At 30.5% G+C, this 19,556-nt stretch overlaps 3 protein-coding genes across 3 annotated transcripts; all 3 read left to right on the forward strand.

Moving 5' to 3' along the window:
- Window positions 1–1,076: 1,076 nt before the first annotated feature.
- Window positions 1,077–2,891, forward strand: LOC106771837 (cytochrome P450 82A4). The gene is made up of 2 exons (XM_014657835.2): window positions 1,077–2,043; window positions 2,137–2,891. Exons 1-2 carry the CDS (start codon window positions 1,108–1,110, stop codon window positions 2,776–2,778), a joined length of 1,578 nt encoding a protein of 525 aa, XP_014513321.1. The 5' UTR covers window positions 1,077–1,107; the 3' UTR covers window positions 2,779–2,891.
- An 8,067-nt stretch (window positions 2,892–10,958) lies between these two features.
- Window positions 10,959–12,804, forward strand: LOC106771828 (cytochrome P450 82A4-like). Its single transcript, XM_014657822.2, has 2 exons — window positions 10,959–11,903; window positions 12,144–12,804. The coding sequence occupies exons 1-2, from the start codon at window positions 10,959–10,961 to the stop codon at window positions 12,786–12,788; spliced, it is 1,590 nt and encodes a 529-aa protein (XP_014513308.1). The 3' UTR covers window positions 12,789–12,804.
- Window positions 12,805–16,991: 4,187 nt separating this feature from the next.
- LOC106772903 (cytochrome P450 82A4-like) lies at window positions 16,992–19,168 on the forward strand. Its single transcript, XM_014659572.2, has 2 exons — window positions 16,992–18,008; window positions 18,486–19,168. The coding sequence occupies exons 1-2, from the start codon at window positions 17,064–17,066 to the stop codon at window positions 19,110–19,112; spliced, it is 1,572 nt and encodes a 523-aa protein (XP_014515058.1). The 5' UTR covers window positions 16,992–17,063; the 3' UTR covers window positions 19,113–19,168.
- Window positions 19,169–19,556: the final 388 nt, after the last annotated feature.

The raw sequence follows: 19,556 nt of genomic DNA on the forward strand, positions 1-19,556 counted from the left end.
AGAAGGTTACTCCTTTTTTACCATTCTGATTTTTAATTAGAGATATGTACTTAGAGGAATAAATTTCACATATTTGAGTAACCTGATTAATACTGTAATTTTATCCTTAAGTTACCTCAATAAAAATGTTAATCTCGACTTTGTTTACCATTAGATTGACATGATAATTTGACATATGGTCCATAAGACATATAAAATCATCTTCACCACTCAGAGTCTTAATTGGATGATTATGCTTAGAGGAATTAATTTCACAATTTGCATGATAATATAATTATTGTTACGTGTAATAACATATTTATTTATGGTTTTTTGAATGATGTTACATGTTAACTCACTTTACTTGTTTGTGTTTGTATTTGCTTTTGTACAATAATCATATAAATATAACTTGTGTTGTTATACAAAAATTTAGATAGAAATACAACTGAGTTTGAAACCGATAATTCACTGGATTCAAAATTTATCTAATAAAAATTTATAAGAATATTTTAGAAATTTATGAAATTAATGTATGAATAGAAATTGATGTTTTATTAATAAATAAAATGAAAAAAGTTTCATCCGAGAAATAAAAATAAAGGTGAGGAATTTGAGTTTCTGAAAATCAAATTTTAAACTAAAGTCAAAAGTATATTATGTGTATAAATATGATGAAAAAAGTAATTTTAAAATCAAATGTATTAAGGAGGAAAATAAAAATTCCGAATCTAGAACTCACTGGAAAAAGCTCAGCCGCCTTAATTGGGACCCTCAACAAAAGGCCACTTGACCTCTGAAACAATCATTTTATCGTGTAATAATCGACAAGAGAAAAATCATGCTATCTTATGCTCATTGGTCACTCAAATTTCGCCACTCTCTTCAGTTCACACTGAAATGTGGTTTACATTTCATTCTCAAACCAAAATCAAAACCGATTACTCTGCTGACTTTTTGATATCTGCTGAGTTCTTGATAATGTCTTTTTATTAAATTTTTAAACTATATTAATATTAGTATATTAAAAAAATTATTTCATATATTTTAAAACATTAAAAACCAGTATTTATTAAAATCCAATCGACCTCAAGTATACTACGCAGACACAATCATCTCTTGGATGAAATGGATCTAAATGTCTCTGCAACTGTACTTGTTTCTCTGATCCTCTTCTATTTCTGTTTCTGTTTCTGTCGTCTCTTCAAATTTTCCAAAGGAAAAGAGGCTCCCAGAGTTGCAGGTGCATGGCCAATACTTGGTCATCTTCCATTGTTGAATGCTTCGAAGGCACCCCATAGAACTTTGGGTGCTTTGGCTGACAAATATGGACCCATTTTCACCATCCAACTTGGTTCAATAAACACTTTGGTAATCAACAACTGGGAAACGGCAAAGGAATGCTTCACCACAAACGACACGGTGGTTTCCTCTCGCCCCAAGCTTGCTGCCGCCGAACACATGACCTACAACAAAGCCATGTTCTCCGTAGCACCATGTGGTCCCTATTGGCGAACAACTAGAAAGATTGCTACTTCAGAGATTCTCTCCCCTCACCGAGTGAAGCAGCTACGTCATGTTTTTGAGTCCGAAGTTCAAGGTTCGATCAACGAGCTCTTTAACTTTTGGTGTAGCAACAAGAATGAGTGTGGCTATGCCTTGGTGGAGTTGAAGCAATGGTTTTCTCATTTGATATTCAACATTGTTCTTCAAATGGTTTTGGGAAAGCGATATTTTAGTTCAGGAACCGTGGATGATGAGAAGGCAGGGAGATGTGTGATGGCTGTGAAGGAGTTCATGCGTCTTTTCGGGGTGTTCACAGTGGGAGATGCTGTTCCTTGGTTGAGATGGTTTGATTTTGGAGGCCATGAGAAGGCCATGAAAGAAACTGCCAAGGAAATGGATAGTCTTGTAGGTGAGTGGTTAGAGGAGCATAGACAAAACAAGGCTTTGGGTGGAAAGGTTGATGGAGTTCAAGATTTCATGGATGTCATGATTTCAATGCTTGATGGACAAACGAATAATGGGGTTGATGCAGATACCATAATCAAATCCACTGTACTGGTATGTATATATATTCATACATGAATTTCGATTCTCTGCTGTATTGTATAAATTGCTACTTATACATTTCTTTCATTGCAATTTGTTTTGCAGACAATAATTGCAGGAGCAACTGACACAATAAGTGCTACTCTTACCTGGGCAATGTGTTTGATATTAAGAAATCCTAATGTATTAGAAAAAGTTAAAGAAGAGCTTCGCATAGTTTGTAAAGAGAAATGGCTTAGTGAGAATGACATTACTAAGTTAATATACCTTCAAGCTACAGTGAAAGAAACGTTAAGACTGTACCCTCCAGTTCCTCTCTCTGCACCTCATGAATTCACAGAAGATTGTACTATAAATGGCTACAATGTCACAAAGGGAACCCGTTTGATTACAAATCTTTGGAAAATCCACACAGATGAATATGTTTGGTCGGATCCATTAGAGTTTAAACCAGAAAGGTTTCTCACAACTTATAAAGATATTGACATGAGGGGTCATCATTTTGAACTGTTACCATTTGGAGGAGGTAGAAGGATTTGTCCTGGAATATCTTATGGCCTTCAAGTTGTTCATTTTGTTCTTGCTAGTTTTTTACAACATTTCGAAATCATAAACCCGTCAACTGAACCTCTTGATATGTCTGAATCCTTTGGATTAACCAACACCAAAACCACTCCACTTGATATTCTGGTTAAACCATGTCTGTCCTATAATTGTTATCAAAGAGATCTTTACACAAAACTATAAAATAGGAGATGAATATGTCTTTAAATTTAGAAGATGAAGTCTTTATTGATGTATGGTTTGTAAAGGCTATATAAAAGCCACTTTTATTCAATAAAGTATCAATTGGTTCGTAAGTCGTATATATTTTTATTTCTTACAAACTGATATCAAATAAGTCATAACTTAGTTAAGAGAGAAAATATAGTAGAAAGATGAGTTAAAAAAAATTTAGTGAAAATTCCTTACTTTGATGGTTCGCTCGTTACGCCATAGAAGCCTTTTTAAGAATCACTATAGATATAGATATAGAAAGTATTCAACATTTTTATAGTAGTTTTTGAATTACTATAAAATGTTCATTTTTTATACCGGTTCTAAAAGTGATATAAAAATTTCTTTATGAGAAAGATAATCTGCATATGATTTATATTTTTTATGTTGATTGCAGTGTTAATTGACATAAAAATCTAACTTTTTATACTAGGCTCTAACCGATATAAAAAAAGGTAATGTCTTACACGAGTTATTATTACAATCTATATAAAAAAAATCACTTTTTAAATTGGTTCTGGCATTAATTAATATAAAAAGTGATGTTTTATATTCTACCATCCTTGTATAGACCTATGTAAAAAAATCTCAATGCCTAAGCTTGATACTCGCCCAATAACTATGTTGTCTCACTCAATGAAACAGAACAATTGATAGTGGAACAAAAGTTGTTTCTCACCTAATGAATATCAAAGCTCGTCCAATGAAAGATTAATTTTTAAAAATGATTATTATGTTGTGAACAAAAGAAAAAAGGCAGCTTTTGAATTTTCGGTCAGAGACAATTCTAGGACATGAAGACTTCTATCAATCCATCCATTTCATCCAACTTGTATGTTCTAGATAATAGGAGTAGTTAATTCCCATTTAATTAGGATTGGATGTAATAAACTCATACTTGATGTAGATATTTTGATGTAATATAATCTCTTTCTTGTTCATATATTTTATCTAGATTATTTATGTGTATGATGAAATATCATGCTATCTAAAAGTATTTAATTATTGGAAAATGAATTGGACATATATGGAACACTCAACTGTTTTTGATCTAGGAATAGATTATTGTATAAATTATAAAATATTTTGGTTCATGAAATTCAATCCTGATGAAGCTTTATTTGAATAACATAATAACTTTTATAATTTTGTTGTTTAAAATACGTTTTTCTTGCTATGAATCAAACCATCACTTTTATCAAAGCTGAAATTACATAAACAATCACAAATCCCTTGAAAAAAATTGATACTTGAACTTTCATTTTACTACTTGTAACAAATTGGTTCATTTGTCCAAGAGTTAACATTGTCCCATTGTCTCTAAACCTCCTGAGTGGGCACATGAACTCGAGTAGTAACACCTCAAATGTCTACAACCATCATCCTTATCATATCAACTGTAATGATTTCATGGTGTATGGTTGACCTACATTTTACCTAAGTTAACCAAATAATATTTGTAAAATATAGTAAAGAATATAATTCAACAATAATCCACACAAAATTAGACAATTATGTAAGACTACCAAACACTATAAGGCATCATTATTGAACAACTCACAGTCTACCTCAACAGTGGGAGAAACCTATCGAGGAGAAACATCACAACTCCCCTTTTCCTAAAATATTTCATACAATTATGACAAAATTTTACCAATGGAAATAAACTCATTGAAAAATTTAAATTATCGACAAATTTTACCAGTGACTTTTGAAATTTTAATTATTGATGAATATACTACCAATGAAAAAATTCGTCAACATTGATGAAAAATTTTGTCAGTAATTCATATTTTATTTACTATCGTATTTTCTTCATAAATAATTTGTTGATAATTCATATTTCATTTATCAATAAATTTTTTCGTTCATAAATCTGTTGAGCGACAAATTTGTTGTCCCAAATATCGAAGGTGCATGACCTTTAGAATATTTATGCTTCTTGAAAGCGAACAACTTGATCAAAGCTTCCCTTTCAAGTCAGATCAAAATTCCATTCTCTTTTGTAATCATTGAATGCTAAAAAGCAATGGCCAAGGAAAACTAAGGAGCAAACCACATGTCTTCATTGAAAAAAAAATGAAAAACTAAGAAAAAGGAAAGAGATAGGAACAAAATGGTGAACCGGATCACAAAATTTACTGACAAAATTTATCGATGGATTTTTCCTTTTTTCTATAATTATTGATGGATTATTGACAGCAATTATTGACAAATACAAAATTTCATCAGTAAACATTATCAACTACATTATTATAAAAAGATTTTGATGCGTCAGTAATCCTTCCAAAAAAAGTCATTATCTATGGATTTTTGACGTGTCCTAACCGTCAGTAATACCTATTTTTCTTTTGATGCTTGTGCTTATACAAAGAGGATAATGTTGAGAGGGAAACATCATAACTTTCCTTTGTTAAAAATATTTAATAAAAATATTAGTGCTGTCAAAATGGGCGACCCGGTCCGACCCAGCTCGACCCACCATGCGTTGGTCACTTAGTGAGCCAATCCAACCCGGCTTATTTATTAGCAAGCTAAAATAATTCGAACCCGGCTCAACCCACCATGGGTTGGTGGGTTAAACAGGTTGCTCACTGACTCACTTAATTACAATTTTTTTAAATAAAAAAATTACAAACTTTTTTGTCATTCAAATTTAAATAAATTTCACTCACAAAATGATGTTAAACTCAAGACAATTCAAAAAAATAAAAAAATTACAAAATATTTTTTAGGGTTTCAAAAGGAAATAAATTAATAAAATAAAATTAAGTGAGTTGGTGAGTCAACCCGGATGAGTTGGATTTAAATGAGCCGAGTTGAAAATTGACCCACATACAAAAAATACATTTTTTTTCAAACCCAATTCGATTCAAACCTGTGAGCTCAAACCTATAACTCTCAGATTGACCCGCGAATTGTAACTCATTTTGATAGTTCTAAAAATATTAATTTTAATAAAATATTTGCATAACATTTATATAAAACTAAATTTCGTTTTAGTTTAGAGAGTGATGAAATTATTTAATTTTAAAAATAAATAAAACTGATTGAGATAAAATAAAAAATAAAAACCGAATTAAGATTAAGATAATAATATTTGACATGACAATGAGGTGACATTATCATATGACATCAATTTGACATTGATAAATTTTTATTTCTATAAAAAAATAAAAATAATTAAACATAAAATAAAATTAGAAAACATGAAATAACATGCTACATCTATTTAATGATATAAGTGCATTATTAACGAAAATGACTTTATTAAATCAAAATTTGTAAAATAAAAATCAAATTAAAGAAAATAAAAAAAAATTAAATATTTTTACGAATAGATACGAATGAAATGATTTAACGTAATATTAGTAGAAGATTCCAAAACTTTAATTTCTTCTCTTGATAAGTTTTGAATCTACTTCTTTTGAAAGTCCTAGTCATGTTATCTGTATTGATTTGTTGGCTAGTGAAAAATCGTATATATTAGAAAAATATCACAAAAGCAAGTTGGAGAAGAAAAGAAGATAGTAAGAGAATAAAACAAAAACAAAAGATGATTTTAGAAATATCTTTCCTAAATTTTTTGCATAGAAGGGCGGACTTTTATAGTGGTTGTTGACAAAGCTTTTACCTCTCCCAAATTGTTTTCAAAATTATATAAATAGAGAGATAGATTTATATATAAATGAAATTATTTTATAATTATAATAATTTTGTTTTTTTAAATTTTTATACTGTTATAATAAAATTTTGGTATCTTAAAATATTTTTGAAGATCAGATGGATAGAACAATATAAATTCTATAAATAAAGTACATATAGTAAGTTTTACAAAATTACAAAATGTTTGTCAAAGATACAAAATAAGTTTTGACATATGTGACTTCTAAAATTTGTCAACTAACTTTATAAAATAATAATTACATTTCCATGAATATTTTTTTATGATACCCATCTTTTACAATCTATACATAGAATCATCATTTCTAAAATTAAAATTAATTTTATTAACATAACTAAAATTTAGAAATATATATTTTATTTTATTTTTATTTTTATTTATACTTTATCTTTTAAAATGGAGTAAAACCATTGGCTCTACATAGGAGTGGATAAAAAATATTATAATTTGATTAGAAAAAGAAAATCAGACTGACCTAATAAATTTTTCTGAAGTATTCCACAGAACTAAATTGGATCTGAGCAATCAACCCACAATTAAAATCCAATATCGATCTTGGAATGAAGACAAACGTATTGCAGTTGATGATCTAGATTTGGAAATTGATGCATTTATCTCATTTTCTGCCTAGCCTTATCATCAGGGCAAATCTTTAATGGTGGCATTAATAATTAAGGAACCTGTTGGTAGTTAGAAAACACAACATCGACAGCTTCCTAAGAACAAAAGTTGTTATCTTTCTCTTTCAATTTCTACTTTCCTCTTTCCCACTCACTTCAAACAATTTAAGACTTATGAAGCAATTAAATGTCAGTTTCGACATAGCTTTTAGTATAGTTATTATCAAAGTTAATAAATTTCTTATATCATATTGGATTTATTTTGAAATGATTTTAATCTCACTTCATGTCCCCTAACACCTTTTTCTAAAATTGACATGGGATGCTGAGAATTACAAACTAAACAAATGTATGGTAATTTTATAACTAGACAACTATATAATACATTTGTTAAATATAACTAGACAAACTAAACAAAGGATGTGGTAAAGTTTATGTATTTTAGTATGTTTTTTTTTATGATGAAATTCTTAATGTTTTTTCTAAATGAATAGGTTGTTAGATTATGTTAAATCTCATATAAATTTAATGTGAAATAAGTTTTTGGTTTATTAAAATGGTTAATCTGGACTTAGGATCAAAACTGCACATGTTTAAGTTGTTTTAATCGATTAAGCATATTTCTTAATCAACTAAAGCTGTGAATATTTTTTAATCAATTTTTAATTAAGATAATAACAATTGATTAAAATGGTTTAAAGCACACAAAACATTTGTTCTCTATTTTAATCGATTAAGAAAAGAACCTACTCGGTTAAAACAGTGGGTAAACCTTAATCGATTATGAAAATAACACAATTGAGTAAATATATCAATTTTGTGCCTAGACTATATATATATGTGTTCTAATTCCTTTTCAAGCAATGAAAAACATTATGAACTTTGATCAAACTGAAACAAGAACACATTTGAGTTGTCTAGGAGAAATCTTGGAAGGATAAACCATTGTGTGAAGGAGTTAAGGTTTCTAAGCATCCAAAAGTGTAAGAAAGATCAACCAAGAGTTCTTCATTACTCGTTCTTTGTAAAATCTGCATTTATGGTGCACCAAGTTCTATTTTTCATTATGTATTCTTTGTATTAGTTTAGTCTTAGTGTAGCCTATTGTTTAGGTTGCTTTTTTGTGGTATTTGAGAGTGAGAATACATTGAATGTATCTTTTATCTGTGATTTTTGACTATCAAAGTTAGTGAATTTCCAACTTAGGATGCTAGATGATGACTGGATAAAGATTCATATAGAGTCGAACTTGTATAAATCTTGTGTACTCTTGCTTTACTCCTTTCTATTGGTTTGAATGTTAAAGATTTTTTGAAAGTAGCCAAATACCTAGAAATTTTTAAAGAACTTGAAAAATTATTTTCATACCAATTCACCTCTCTTAGATTGAGATCTAGTGGTTTCGATTTCAAAAATTAGTATCAGAGTTGGTTAATCAAGAAATAATCGATTGAAAAAATCCTATATGGCCATTATATCTCAAACTTTTACTGAAGGGACCTCCATAAACAAACCACCTTTGTTTGTTGGAAAAAATTACCCATTTTAAAAATTAGGAGGAGTCAACAAAGTTGACGACAACTATTGGAAACAACAGTGACGACGGCTAGGAAGAGGAGGAAGGGAAGATGTATTGTCAGTAGAAATATAAAAGGAAGAAAAATAATGAAAGAAGAGGAGGAAGAAGAAAAATTAGACCGCTATATTTACTCATAGATTTCTCTGTTGATAATAATTATGAATATGTCAATAATTTTGATTTAACAATTAATTTTAAAAATTATTGATAAATTTTGATTAATAATAATATAAATTTGTATTGTAGTGTTACATTAAATTAGAATGTGTAAATTATTAATATGATGTTAAACTGTAACTATTACTATTAGTTATAGGGTATGAAATGTCAAACTATACATTAAATTATTTTTTTTTTTCTCTTGGAACTTAAAGTTATTAATATTAGTCCTAATATTTTTACGATCTTCTTTTGGGAGACCTAAAACAGTTAATACTATTGGTAAATCGATAAAAACTTTATGTTGGATTTAGAGTAAATACTTATTTATATTGGTGTAATCAAAACCATTGCTAGAATAATTACATTTGCAACAAAATAGACATTAAAGATTTAAGATGAAATCTCCTTTCTTCATAATGACCATCAATGTATGCATGTTATACCAGCAAGTATATCAAATAATAAGACTTGCGAGATATCCCTATTATTTAAAACTTGTAAAATAATCATTTATAATTACAAATTCAATGGGTTGACTTTTAGTATTCAATGGACTGGTTGAAAATGACAATGACTTTTGCAATACCATATAAAGAAGAAGAGGTATATTCAATTTTTTTTAGGGTTAAATATGTTTTTAGTCCCTATACTTTGGAACGATTTTGGTTTTAGTCCCTCTTTCAAACTATTGTACAATTTAGTCCTTCAACTTTAGAAAACTTTGGTTTTAGTTCTTTTTACCAATTTTTTTTAACTTTATTTGTTGTTTCAAACGCGTTTCTCAGTTAACATTGAAGCAAAAATGTGTCAAACAGTGTAAACAATCCAAATGCTACAATGAAACGTGCTTGAAACAAAAAATAAAGTTAAAAAAATTTGGTAAAAAGGACTAAAACCAGAGTTTTCTAAAGTTGAAGGACTAAATTGTACCATAGTTTGAAAGAGGGACTAAAACCAAAATCGCCCCAAAGTATAGGGACTAAAAACATATTTAACCCTTTTTTTTTTAACTCACTAACACATACACATGCATAACACATACACATGCATAACACACACCACATATACATGTAGACTTACACACTCATACACATGTATACACACAAACACATACATGCACATACACATACACACGTATCTATATGTCCAAACATACACAGTCCTAAACACATGCAAATGCACATGTACACACATCTGAATGGAGGGAACACGTCATGTTGTAAACTAATTCTAATTAGTCCATTTTTAGAATGGTGCATGTGATAACCATACGGGTGTGTGAATTTGGTATTGATATGAATGGTAGTCAAAATATCTATGTGAGATGTTGAAATATCATTTTCATTTGATTTGATATCTTTGAATGTTATTAAAATTTTTAATGTAAGATATTTTATTCTTTGAATGATTTTTGTAACGAGTATTTCCAAGAAAAAAAATGTAGTTAACAATATATTTTAAGAAATCAAATTGATATACGTTCATCTTTCAAGATCTACTTCTATACCAAAGATTAAATTACTAAAATGATATAAAATATCCTATGCTTATAACTTTCTTACTAAAAGTAAGTTTGGATAAGAAAACGTTTACGGTTTACTTTTATTTTATGGAATTTGTCCAATGACTGATGACCCTTGCTCTTTTGTTTATAGTTTTTCTTTTTCAAACCGTATCTTTTTGAAAATTTAAAATTGAGGACGAAATCTCTATCTCATTGTTGAATTTATTAGGCATAGAAGATTCACCACAGAAAATAAACACTGATTAACCTACCCAAATTTATAATTCAATTATTAAAAGAGTTGCGTTTAGCTTTGGAGAACAAATATCAATATCTTCTATGTTTATTAACACAATAAAAGTATAATAGAAACATCTCAAATTATTTATAATTATATATACAGCCAGAAACAATTTTCTCACTACCATTAGCCTTTGAAAAGTTCTTCTCCATACACATGTTTTCAAAAAATCGAACTCATTTTCTTTCTTTATAACTTGTCAGACTTCTTTAAATGAGTTCTTAACATCCATTGTTGAATCTATTGAAGGGAAGATTCGGTCGAACTCTCAACAGTATACAATTTTCCTAACAAGCTCAATGGATTTTGTTCTAAATTACCTGAACACCACTACCATTGGACTTCTTTCTCTATTTCTCTTTTGTTTATTTTTGTACAATCCCTTCAAAAAATATAAAGGAAAAGAGGCTCCTAGGGTTGCAGGAGCATGGCCAATACTGGGTCATCTTCCACTGTTGAGTGGTCCAAACGCACCCCACAGAACTTTGGGTGCTTTGGCTGAAAAATATGGAGCCATCTTCACCATCCAACTTGGTTCCAAAAAGGCTTTGGTGATCAACAGCTGGGAAATAGCAAAGGAATGCTTCACCACAACAGACATGGTGGTTTCCTCTCGCCCCAAACTTGTCGCCATTGAACTCATGGGCTATAACCATGCCATGTTTGGCTTTGCACCCTATGGTCCCTATTGGCGCGAGCTACGAAAGATTACAACTTTAGAGATCCTTACCCCTCGTCGAGTGGAACAACTGCAGCATGTTCGTGTCTCCGAAGTTCAAAACTCGATCAGAGAGTTGTATACTCTTTGGTGTAGTCAAAAGGGTGAGTCTGGCTATGCCTCGGTTGAGCTGAAGCAATGGTTTTCTCACTTGACATTCAACATGGTTCTTAGAATGCTCGTCGGGAAGAGATATTTTGGTGGTGAGAACGTGGACGACGAGAAGGCACAGAGATGTGTGAGGGCTGTGGAGGAGTTCATGCGTCTGGTGGGTGTATTCGCAGTGGGAGATGCCATTCCTTGGTTGAGATGGCTTGATTTCGGAGGCCATGAGAAGGCAATGAAAGAAACTGCCAAAGATTTGGATAGTGTTTTAGGTGAGGAGTTAGAGGAACATAAACGAAAGAAGGGTTTCGGTAAAAAGGTTGATGAATTTCAAGATTTCATGGATGTCATGATTTCCATCCTTGATGGAAGGACTATTGATGGCGTTGATGCAGATACCGTTATCAAAGCCACCGTTCTGGTACGTATATGTTTAATTTACACATTATACTCCTTTCAAAATGCGATACTTAAGTCAACCAAATTACGCATACAAATATAATACATATAGTTCCCCGATTAGATTTTAAATATTAGATATGAATTCCGTATACAATTGGTAGAGTAGTGTAAATGATATATAATAAACCATTTATTATGTAAATTATGCAGCAGCTTCCTCTTATATTTCAACCTTTTGGAATACATATTTGACTTGCAGGGCATGATTGCAGGAGGAAATGACACAACTAATACTGTTATTACGTGGGTAATATATTCGATTTTGAGAAATCCTTTGGTATTGGAAAAAGTAAAAGCCGAACTAGACATTCATGTTGGAAAAGATAGATTGGTGAATGAGGATGATATAAGTAAGTTAAAATATCTTCAAGCCACAGTCAAAGAAACTTTAAGATTGTATCCTCCTGCTCCTCTCTTGCCACCTCGTGAATTTACAGATAATTGCACTTTAAACGGTTATAACGTAGAAAAAGGAACTCGTCTGTTTACAAATGTTTGGAAGATTCAGACAGATAGTAATGTTTGGGAAGATCCATTAGAGTTCAAACCAGAAAGATTTCTAACAACTCATAAAGACATTGACATTAGGGGTCATCATTCTGAATTATTACCATTTGGAAGTGGTAAAAGAATCTGTCCTGGAATATCCTTTGGTCTTCAAATGGTGCATTTTATTCTTGCTACTTTTTTTCATTCTTTCGAAATTTTAAATTCATTACCTTATCCTATTGATATGACTGAAACGTCTCAGTCAGCCAACACTAGAGCCATTCTCCTTGATATTCTTATCAAACCACGTCTATCTTTTACTTGTTATGAAAATAACTTGTCGCATTTTCATTAGAAGTATTTTTACTTAGTTTAATTTACTTGCTATCCTTGTAGTTTCTCTCTTGATAATTATTTCAAAATGATATATATATATATATATATATATATATATATATATATATATATATATATATATATATATATATATATATATATTATCTTTGTGCTTTGGTTCAACTTTGTTTTCCTCACAAGCTTTTGAGATATAAAAAATTTCTGTTCAAAGTAAATAAAAATATAAAACTAATTGTTATCGACGAACTAATGATTGATGGTCAATTATTAGAATGGAGAAAATCGATTGAGATAATAGAACATAGGATTATTAGTTTTGTTTTTCTTATTCTTTTTCTAGAGAAAAAAATTGATGAAAAACATTTCATGAAGATATTTAACAAAATTAGTTATAATAATAAAAAGAAGATTCTCTTAAAGAATTCCGTAGAAAAAGAAGAAATGAAATACAATATCCTAGTCATAGAGTTTCGGTAATTAAAAAACTCGGGAAAACAGTTTCATAATACAATTAAAACCAAATCAATAATTATTAGAAATTTAAATATTTTCAAAGAGACAACTTATTATACACACATGTTATCGATATAATATAGAATGATACAGACTCCATACGAATAAATAATCATCAATCCATAAATAAGTAATTAGGACTTAGGCTACCATTTTGATTTGGGGTGTAAACATATGTGTCACATTGTTTTTATTTTTATTAGGAAAAATAAATATATTGAAAGGGACAACTTGATTGTCTCAACTCACATAAAAAAACATTTATAATATAAACGAAAAAGAAAAATGTGTAATATATTAACAAGTGTACATTGTTTTTATTTTTATTAACACAAATAAATATATTGAAAAGGACAACTTGATTGCCTCAACCCACATTAAAAACATATACAATATAAATGAAAAAGAAAAATGTGTAATATATTAGAGCTATCAAAATGTGTCACAATTCGCAGGTCAATCCGATCCACCAAAGTTCGGGTTGGGTTGGGTTTGAAAAAAGTGTATTTATTTTATGCGGGTCAGATTTCAATCCGACTCATTTAAACCCGGCTCATGCAGATTGAACCCGTGGTAGGTTGGATTGACCAACCAACCCACTTACCTATTCTTATTTTATTAAAATTTAATTTCAATTTTATAAAAAGATATTTATTATTTGTTTTGTTTGAAAAAATTATTTAAGTTTCCTATTTTCAAAATCAATTAAACAATCATGTTGGAGTGAAATTTGTTTAGATTTGAATTATAGAAAGTTTGTAATTTTTTTATTTTAAAAAAATTGTAATTAAGTAAGTCAGTGAGTCAACCTATTTACCCACCACCCGTGGTGGGTCGGACCGGGTTCAAATTTTTCTGGCTCGCTAATAAATGAATCAGGTTGGGTTGGCTCACTAAGTAACCAATCCGTGTTGGGCCAGGCTGGATCGGGCCGAGTTACCCATTTTGACAACTCTATAATATATTGAAAGGTGTACATTGTTTTTATTTTTATTAGCACAAATAAATATATTAAAAGGGACAACTTGATTGCCTCAACTTGCATAAAAAAACATCCAATATAAAGAAAAATGAAAACGTGTGTGAGCAAGTAAATTCAATTTGATTTGACGTGAAATAGCTCCAATTTATTTTGACATGACCCCAACTTGGTGTTGGGCACAATTTTTGGCCAATCTTGATCCAATATGTCTTAATCTCGTTCGTTTCCAACTAGAGATGGACTTATCAACTAAACTTGAATTGATATTCGTCTAGTCCAATTTGATCAAAGGTGATCATACAATAACATGATTTGAGGGATTCAAGTTGACTCGATTCAATCTGAGTTTAAATTAGTATGACTCGATCTGTTTAGACTAATTTAACTAAATTTAAGTTTAGATTGACTTAATCTAACTAACTTATCTAACATAACTCGAATGAGACTAGGTTAATTTAGAAAAATTGAATTTAACTCAACTTAATTCTGATTCGACTTAGCTTACATTTTTTTTTCTCAATTTTTCTTTTCCAAAATTGGTGTCAAGAGGTATTATGGATTTCCTCCTGAGGAATATGCCAATATTTGAATGGTTTGTTCACTTCCAAAGTTCAATATAGTTTTTGGTTTGTACTATTGATCTTTCCACATTGATATTAGTTATCTTTTGAGAAATTTACCTATAGTTTCAACGCTAACTCAAAACACTTCAACACTTTAAAACCTATTTTATTTTCATTCCTCTCTTTCTCTTATACATGCAATTTTCTTTTATCTATATATTATCCCAACTTCTCCACCTCCATTTTCAATCTATTTAAAAATTCGGTATCATCTTGTAGTAATTGGAGAAGGATCATTTTCACCCTATCCATTTTTCAATTAGATAAATGCCTATATTTTCTGAAAACTCTTTCATTTTAAATTTTTTGTAATTTTGATAGCTTTAGAGTAGAGAGGTCCTATCAACTTACGGTTCAGAGTATTTTGTCCAATTCGCAATATAGACAAAGAATCATAAGGACCATCTTGGCCCTTCTGTATATAGTCACCTCATCAAATACGACTCTTTAATTTTATGAAAATAAAAGAATTATGTCAGCACTGTGAATTTCTTAAAAGAAAAAAGAGAAAAAAAAATAGTATTAAAGGTAAAGAATTTAAGTATATCAAAATATTACTTCTTTTAAAATGAGAAAATAAAAGTTTTAAAATGGATCTAAATGTCTCTGCAACTGTACTTGTTTCTCTGATCCTCTTCTATTTCTGTTTCTGTTTCTGTCGTCTCTTCAAATTTTCCAAAGGAAAAGAGGCTCCCAGAGTTGCAGGTGCATGGCCAATACTTGGTCATCTTCCATTGTTGAATGCTTCGAAGGCACCCCATAGAACTTTGGGTGCTTTGGCTGACAAATATGGACCCATTTTCACCATCCAACTTGGTTCAATAAACACTTTGGTAATCAACAACTGGGAAACGGCAAAGGAATGAAATACAATATCAAAGTCATAGAGTTTCGATAATTCAAAAAACTCGGGAAAACAGTTTCATAATACAATTAAAATCAAAACAATAATTATTAGAAATTTAAATATTTTCAAATCTATTTAAAAATCGATATCATCTTGTAGTAATCGGAGAAGGATCATTTTCACCCTATCCATTTTTCAATTAGATAAATGCCTATATTTTCTGAAAACTCTTTCATTTTAAATTTTTTGTAAATTTTGATAGCGTTAGAGTAAAGTGGTCCTCTCAACTTAGTTTAACTTGTTATAAAATTCATTGTAGTCATTATTATGTACGTAAATATCTCAACTACACTACATGAAAATAAGTGTTCTAACCATCAAAGAGAGCAACTCGCTATCTATCATTGAAGTAAGTATTTACAATTGAAGTAGTGACGGATTGCCTTTTTAGTGAAAATAACTTTCAAAATTATTTTTTTTCTTTCAAATTCTTTTATCTTATCATATATAGATTATGTTTCAAATATATTTTGCAATTATCAGTTTGGAGAACATTGTAAGTGGTTCTAATAATAGTATTAACACATTTATATATATCTCCGAAAGTTATTAGTTTTAATGTTAGGTTACCTCCATGAACACGCTGCATATTATTCAATGATAAATTAAATATCTATTTTCATAAAGGATAATGATATTTAACAACATTTTTTTCACAACATTTTTTTTGTCAATATTTTAACATCATTTAAGTGTCATTCTTTTATTGGTCCAAAATTACTCCATAATTAATAATAATAATAATAATAATCATAAATACTAATATGAATCAATTAAAGAATGACACATAGATAATGTTAAAATATAGTAAAAAAATGTTTGTTAAATATCATTATCCTTTCATAAAATGGGTGCATGTGATCCTTGGGCTTTTTTTCTTGTTGGCACATGTGACCCTTGTCTTAGGTGTGTGAATTTGGTACGTGTATGGTTGATAGCCAAAATATCCATGTGAGCTGCAATATTAACTATTAAAATTAGTAAAACAACATAAAAATATCTTATGTTCGTAATTTTTCTTACCAAAAGTAAAATTTTGGTATTAAAGAAAATGTTTGCGGTTAAGAATACTCTATCCAATTCGCAATATAGACAAAGAATCATAAGGACCATTTTGGCCCTTAGTCACCTTATAAAAATGAGGACACAATCTTTTATCTCATCAAACAAAAACGCAGTTCTTAACCTTTGTCCATCCATTAGGGAAGATTCCTGCTCAACAGGACACAACCTTCTTAAGAAACTCTGATGGATTTTGTTCTAAATTACCTGAACACCACTACCATTGGACTTCTTTCTCTATTTCTCTTTTGTTTAATTTTGTACAATCCCTTCAAAAAATTTAAAGGAAAAGAGGCTCCTAGGGTTGCAGGAGCATGGCCAATACTGGGTCACCTTCCACTGTTGAGTGGTCCAAACGCACCCCACAGAACTTTGGGTGCTTTGGCTGAAAAATATGGAGCAATCTTCACCATCCAACTTGGTTCCAAAAAGGCTTTGGTGATCAACAGCTGGGAAATAGCAAAGGAATGCTTCACCACAACAGACATGGTGGTTTCCTCTCGCCCCAAACTTGTCGCCATTGAACTCATGGGCTATAACCATGCCATGTTTGGCTTTGCACCCTATGGTCCCTATTGGCGCGAGCTACGAAAGATTACAACTTTAGAGATCCTTACCCCTCGTCGAGTGGAACAACTGCAGCATGTTCGTGTCTCCGAAGTTCAAAACTCGATCAGAGAGTTGTATACTCTTTGGTGTAGTCAAAAGGGTGAGTCTGGCTATGCCTCGGTTGAGCTGAAGCAATGGTTTTCTCACTTGACATTCAACATGGTTCTTAGAATGCTCGTCGGGAAGAGATATTTTGGTGGTGAGAACGTGGACGACGAGAAGGCACAGAGATGTGTGANGGCTGTGGAGGAATTCCTGCGTCTGTTGGGTGTGTTCGCAGTGGGAGATGCTATTCCTTGGATGAGATGGCTTGATTTTGGAGGCCATGAGAAGGCAATGAAAGAAACCGCCGAAGACTTGGATATTGTTTTATGTGAGTGGTTAGAGGAACATAAACAAAAGAAGGGTTTGGGTGAGAAGGTTGATGAAGTTCAAGATTTCATGGATGTCATGATTTCCTTCCTTGATGGAAGAACTATTGATGGGTTTGATTCAGATACCGTTATCAAATCCACTATTCTGGTATGTTTGTTTAATTTACGCATTAATATAGTACTTTCAGAATGTGAAACTTTAACAAAATTAAGCATACAAATATAATATATTAGATTTTAAAATATTTCGAAAGTAACTTTCCTTTCATATGAAGATATATATTTTACTTTTTGTCTGTTTGCAGTAGTACAAGCTATGACACTTTCGTTAGTGATGCAAGTGTTCACTATAGTAGTGTGAATTATGTATAATAAACTATGTAAAATTACTTAGAATTTGATTAGAAGTACCTACGTTGATTTTGTATGTTAAAAAGAAAAAGAAAAGTATTCTTCTATCATATCTGTTTAAAAGTTTTTCAAAAACATTCAAGAGAAACAGAAAAATAAATGAAATGTAATATCTTTCTTTTATAAATAAATAATTTTTTCAAACGTAATCTTAATTTCCTTAATTGTTCATTGATATACACTTTTGAAATACGTCTTTAAATTTGATTTGCAGGCACTGATTGCAGGAGGAAGTGGCACAAGTAATATTATTCTTACATGGACAATATATTCAATCTTGAGAAATCCTTTGGTATTGCAAAAAGTAAAAGCCGAATTAGACATTCATGTTGGAAAAGAGAAATTGGTGAGTGAGGATGATATAAGTAATTTAAAATATCTTCAAGCTACCGTCAAAGAAACTTTAAGATTGTATCCTCCTTCTCCTCTTTTGCCACCTCGTGAATTCACAGAAAATTGCACTTTAAGTGGTTATAACATAGAAAAAGGAACTCGTCTAATCACAAATGTTTGGAAGATTCAAACAGATAGTAATATTTGGGAAGATCCATTAGAGTTCAAACCAGAAAGGTTTTTAACAACTCATAAAGAAATTGACATGAGAGGTCATCATTTTGAGTTATTGCCATTTGGAAGTGGTAGAAGAATTTGTCCTGGAATAACCTTTGGCCTTCAAATGGTGCATTTCAATCTTGCTACTCTTTTGCATTCTTTTGAAGTTCTAAGTTCATCACCTGATCTTACCTCTGAATTAATCGACAGCAGTATCATTCCCCTTGAGATTCTTATTAAACCACGTCTATCTTTTAGCTGTTATGAGAACAACTTATCCTTATGTTAACTACATGGTAACACTGTATCTTCTTTTATTATTATTTTTTTACATAGCTCAAGCTGTAGTTTCTCTCTTAAATTATTTCGAATTGTTATATTTAATTTATCTTTGTAATTTCAACTTTGTTTTCTTACAAGTTCCTTAGTATAAACAATTTGGGTTGAAAGTAAAGAAGAATATATAGAGACTAATTATAATCGATTAACTAATAATTGATGCTCAATTATCCGAATGGAAAAAATTAACTGACATAATAGAAGATAGCCTTAGTTGTCTTTTCTGGAAAAAAGGTTCTGAAAAACATTTCATGAACTTTCTTCCTATTTTTGTTTTCAAAATTGATGCCCAAGTATTTCCTTCCTTGGATTTTGTCCAATGATATCCATAAATATGTGAATGGCGTGTTCATAGAGGTGTCAATTTAACCCATGGCCCCAGGGCCAGCCCCAG

Source organism: Vigna radiata, chromosome 1, assembly GCF_000741045.1.
Source record: "Vigna radiata var. radiata cultivar VC1973A chromosome 1, Vradiata_ver6, whole genome shotgun sequence".
Lineage (NCBI taxonomy): Eukaryota > Viridiplantae > Streptophyta > Magnoliopsida > Fabales > Fabaceae > Vigna > Vigna radiata.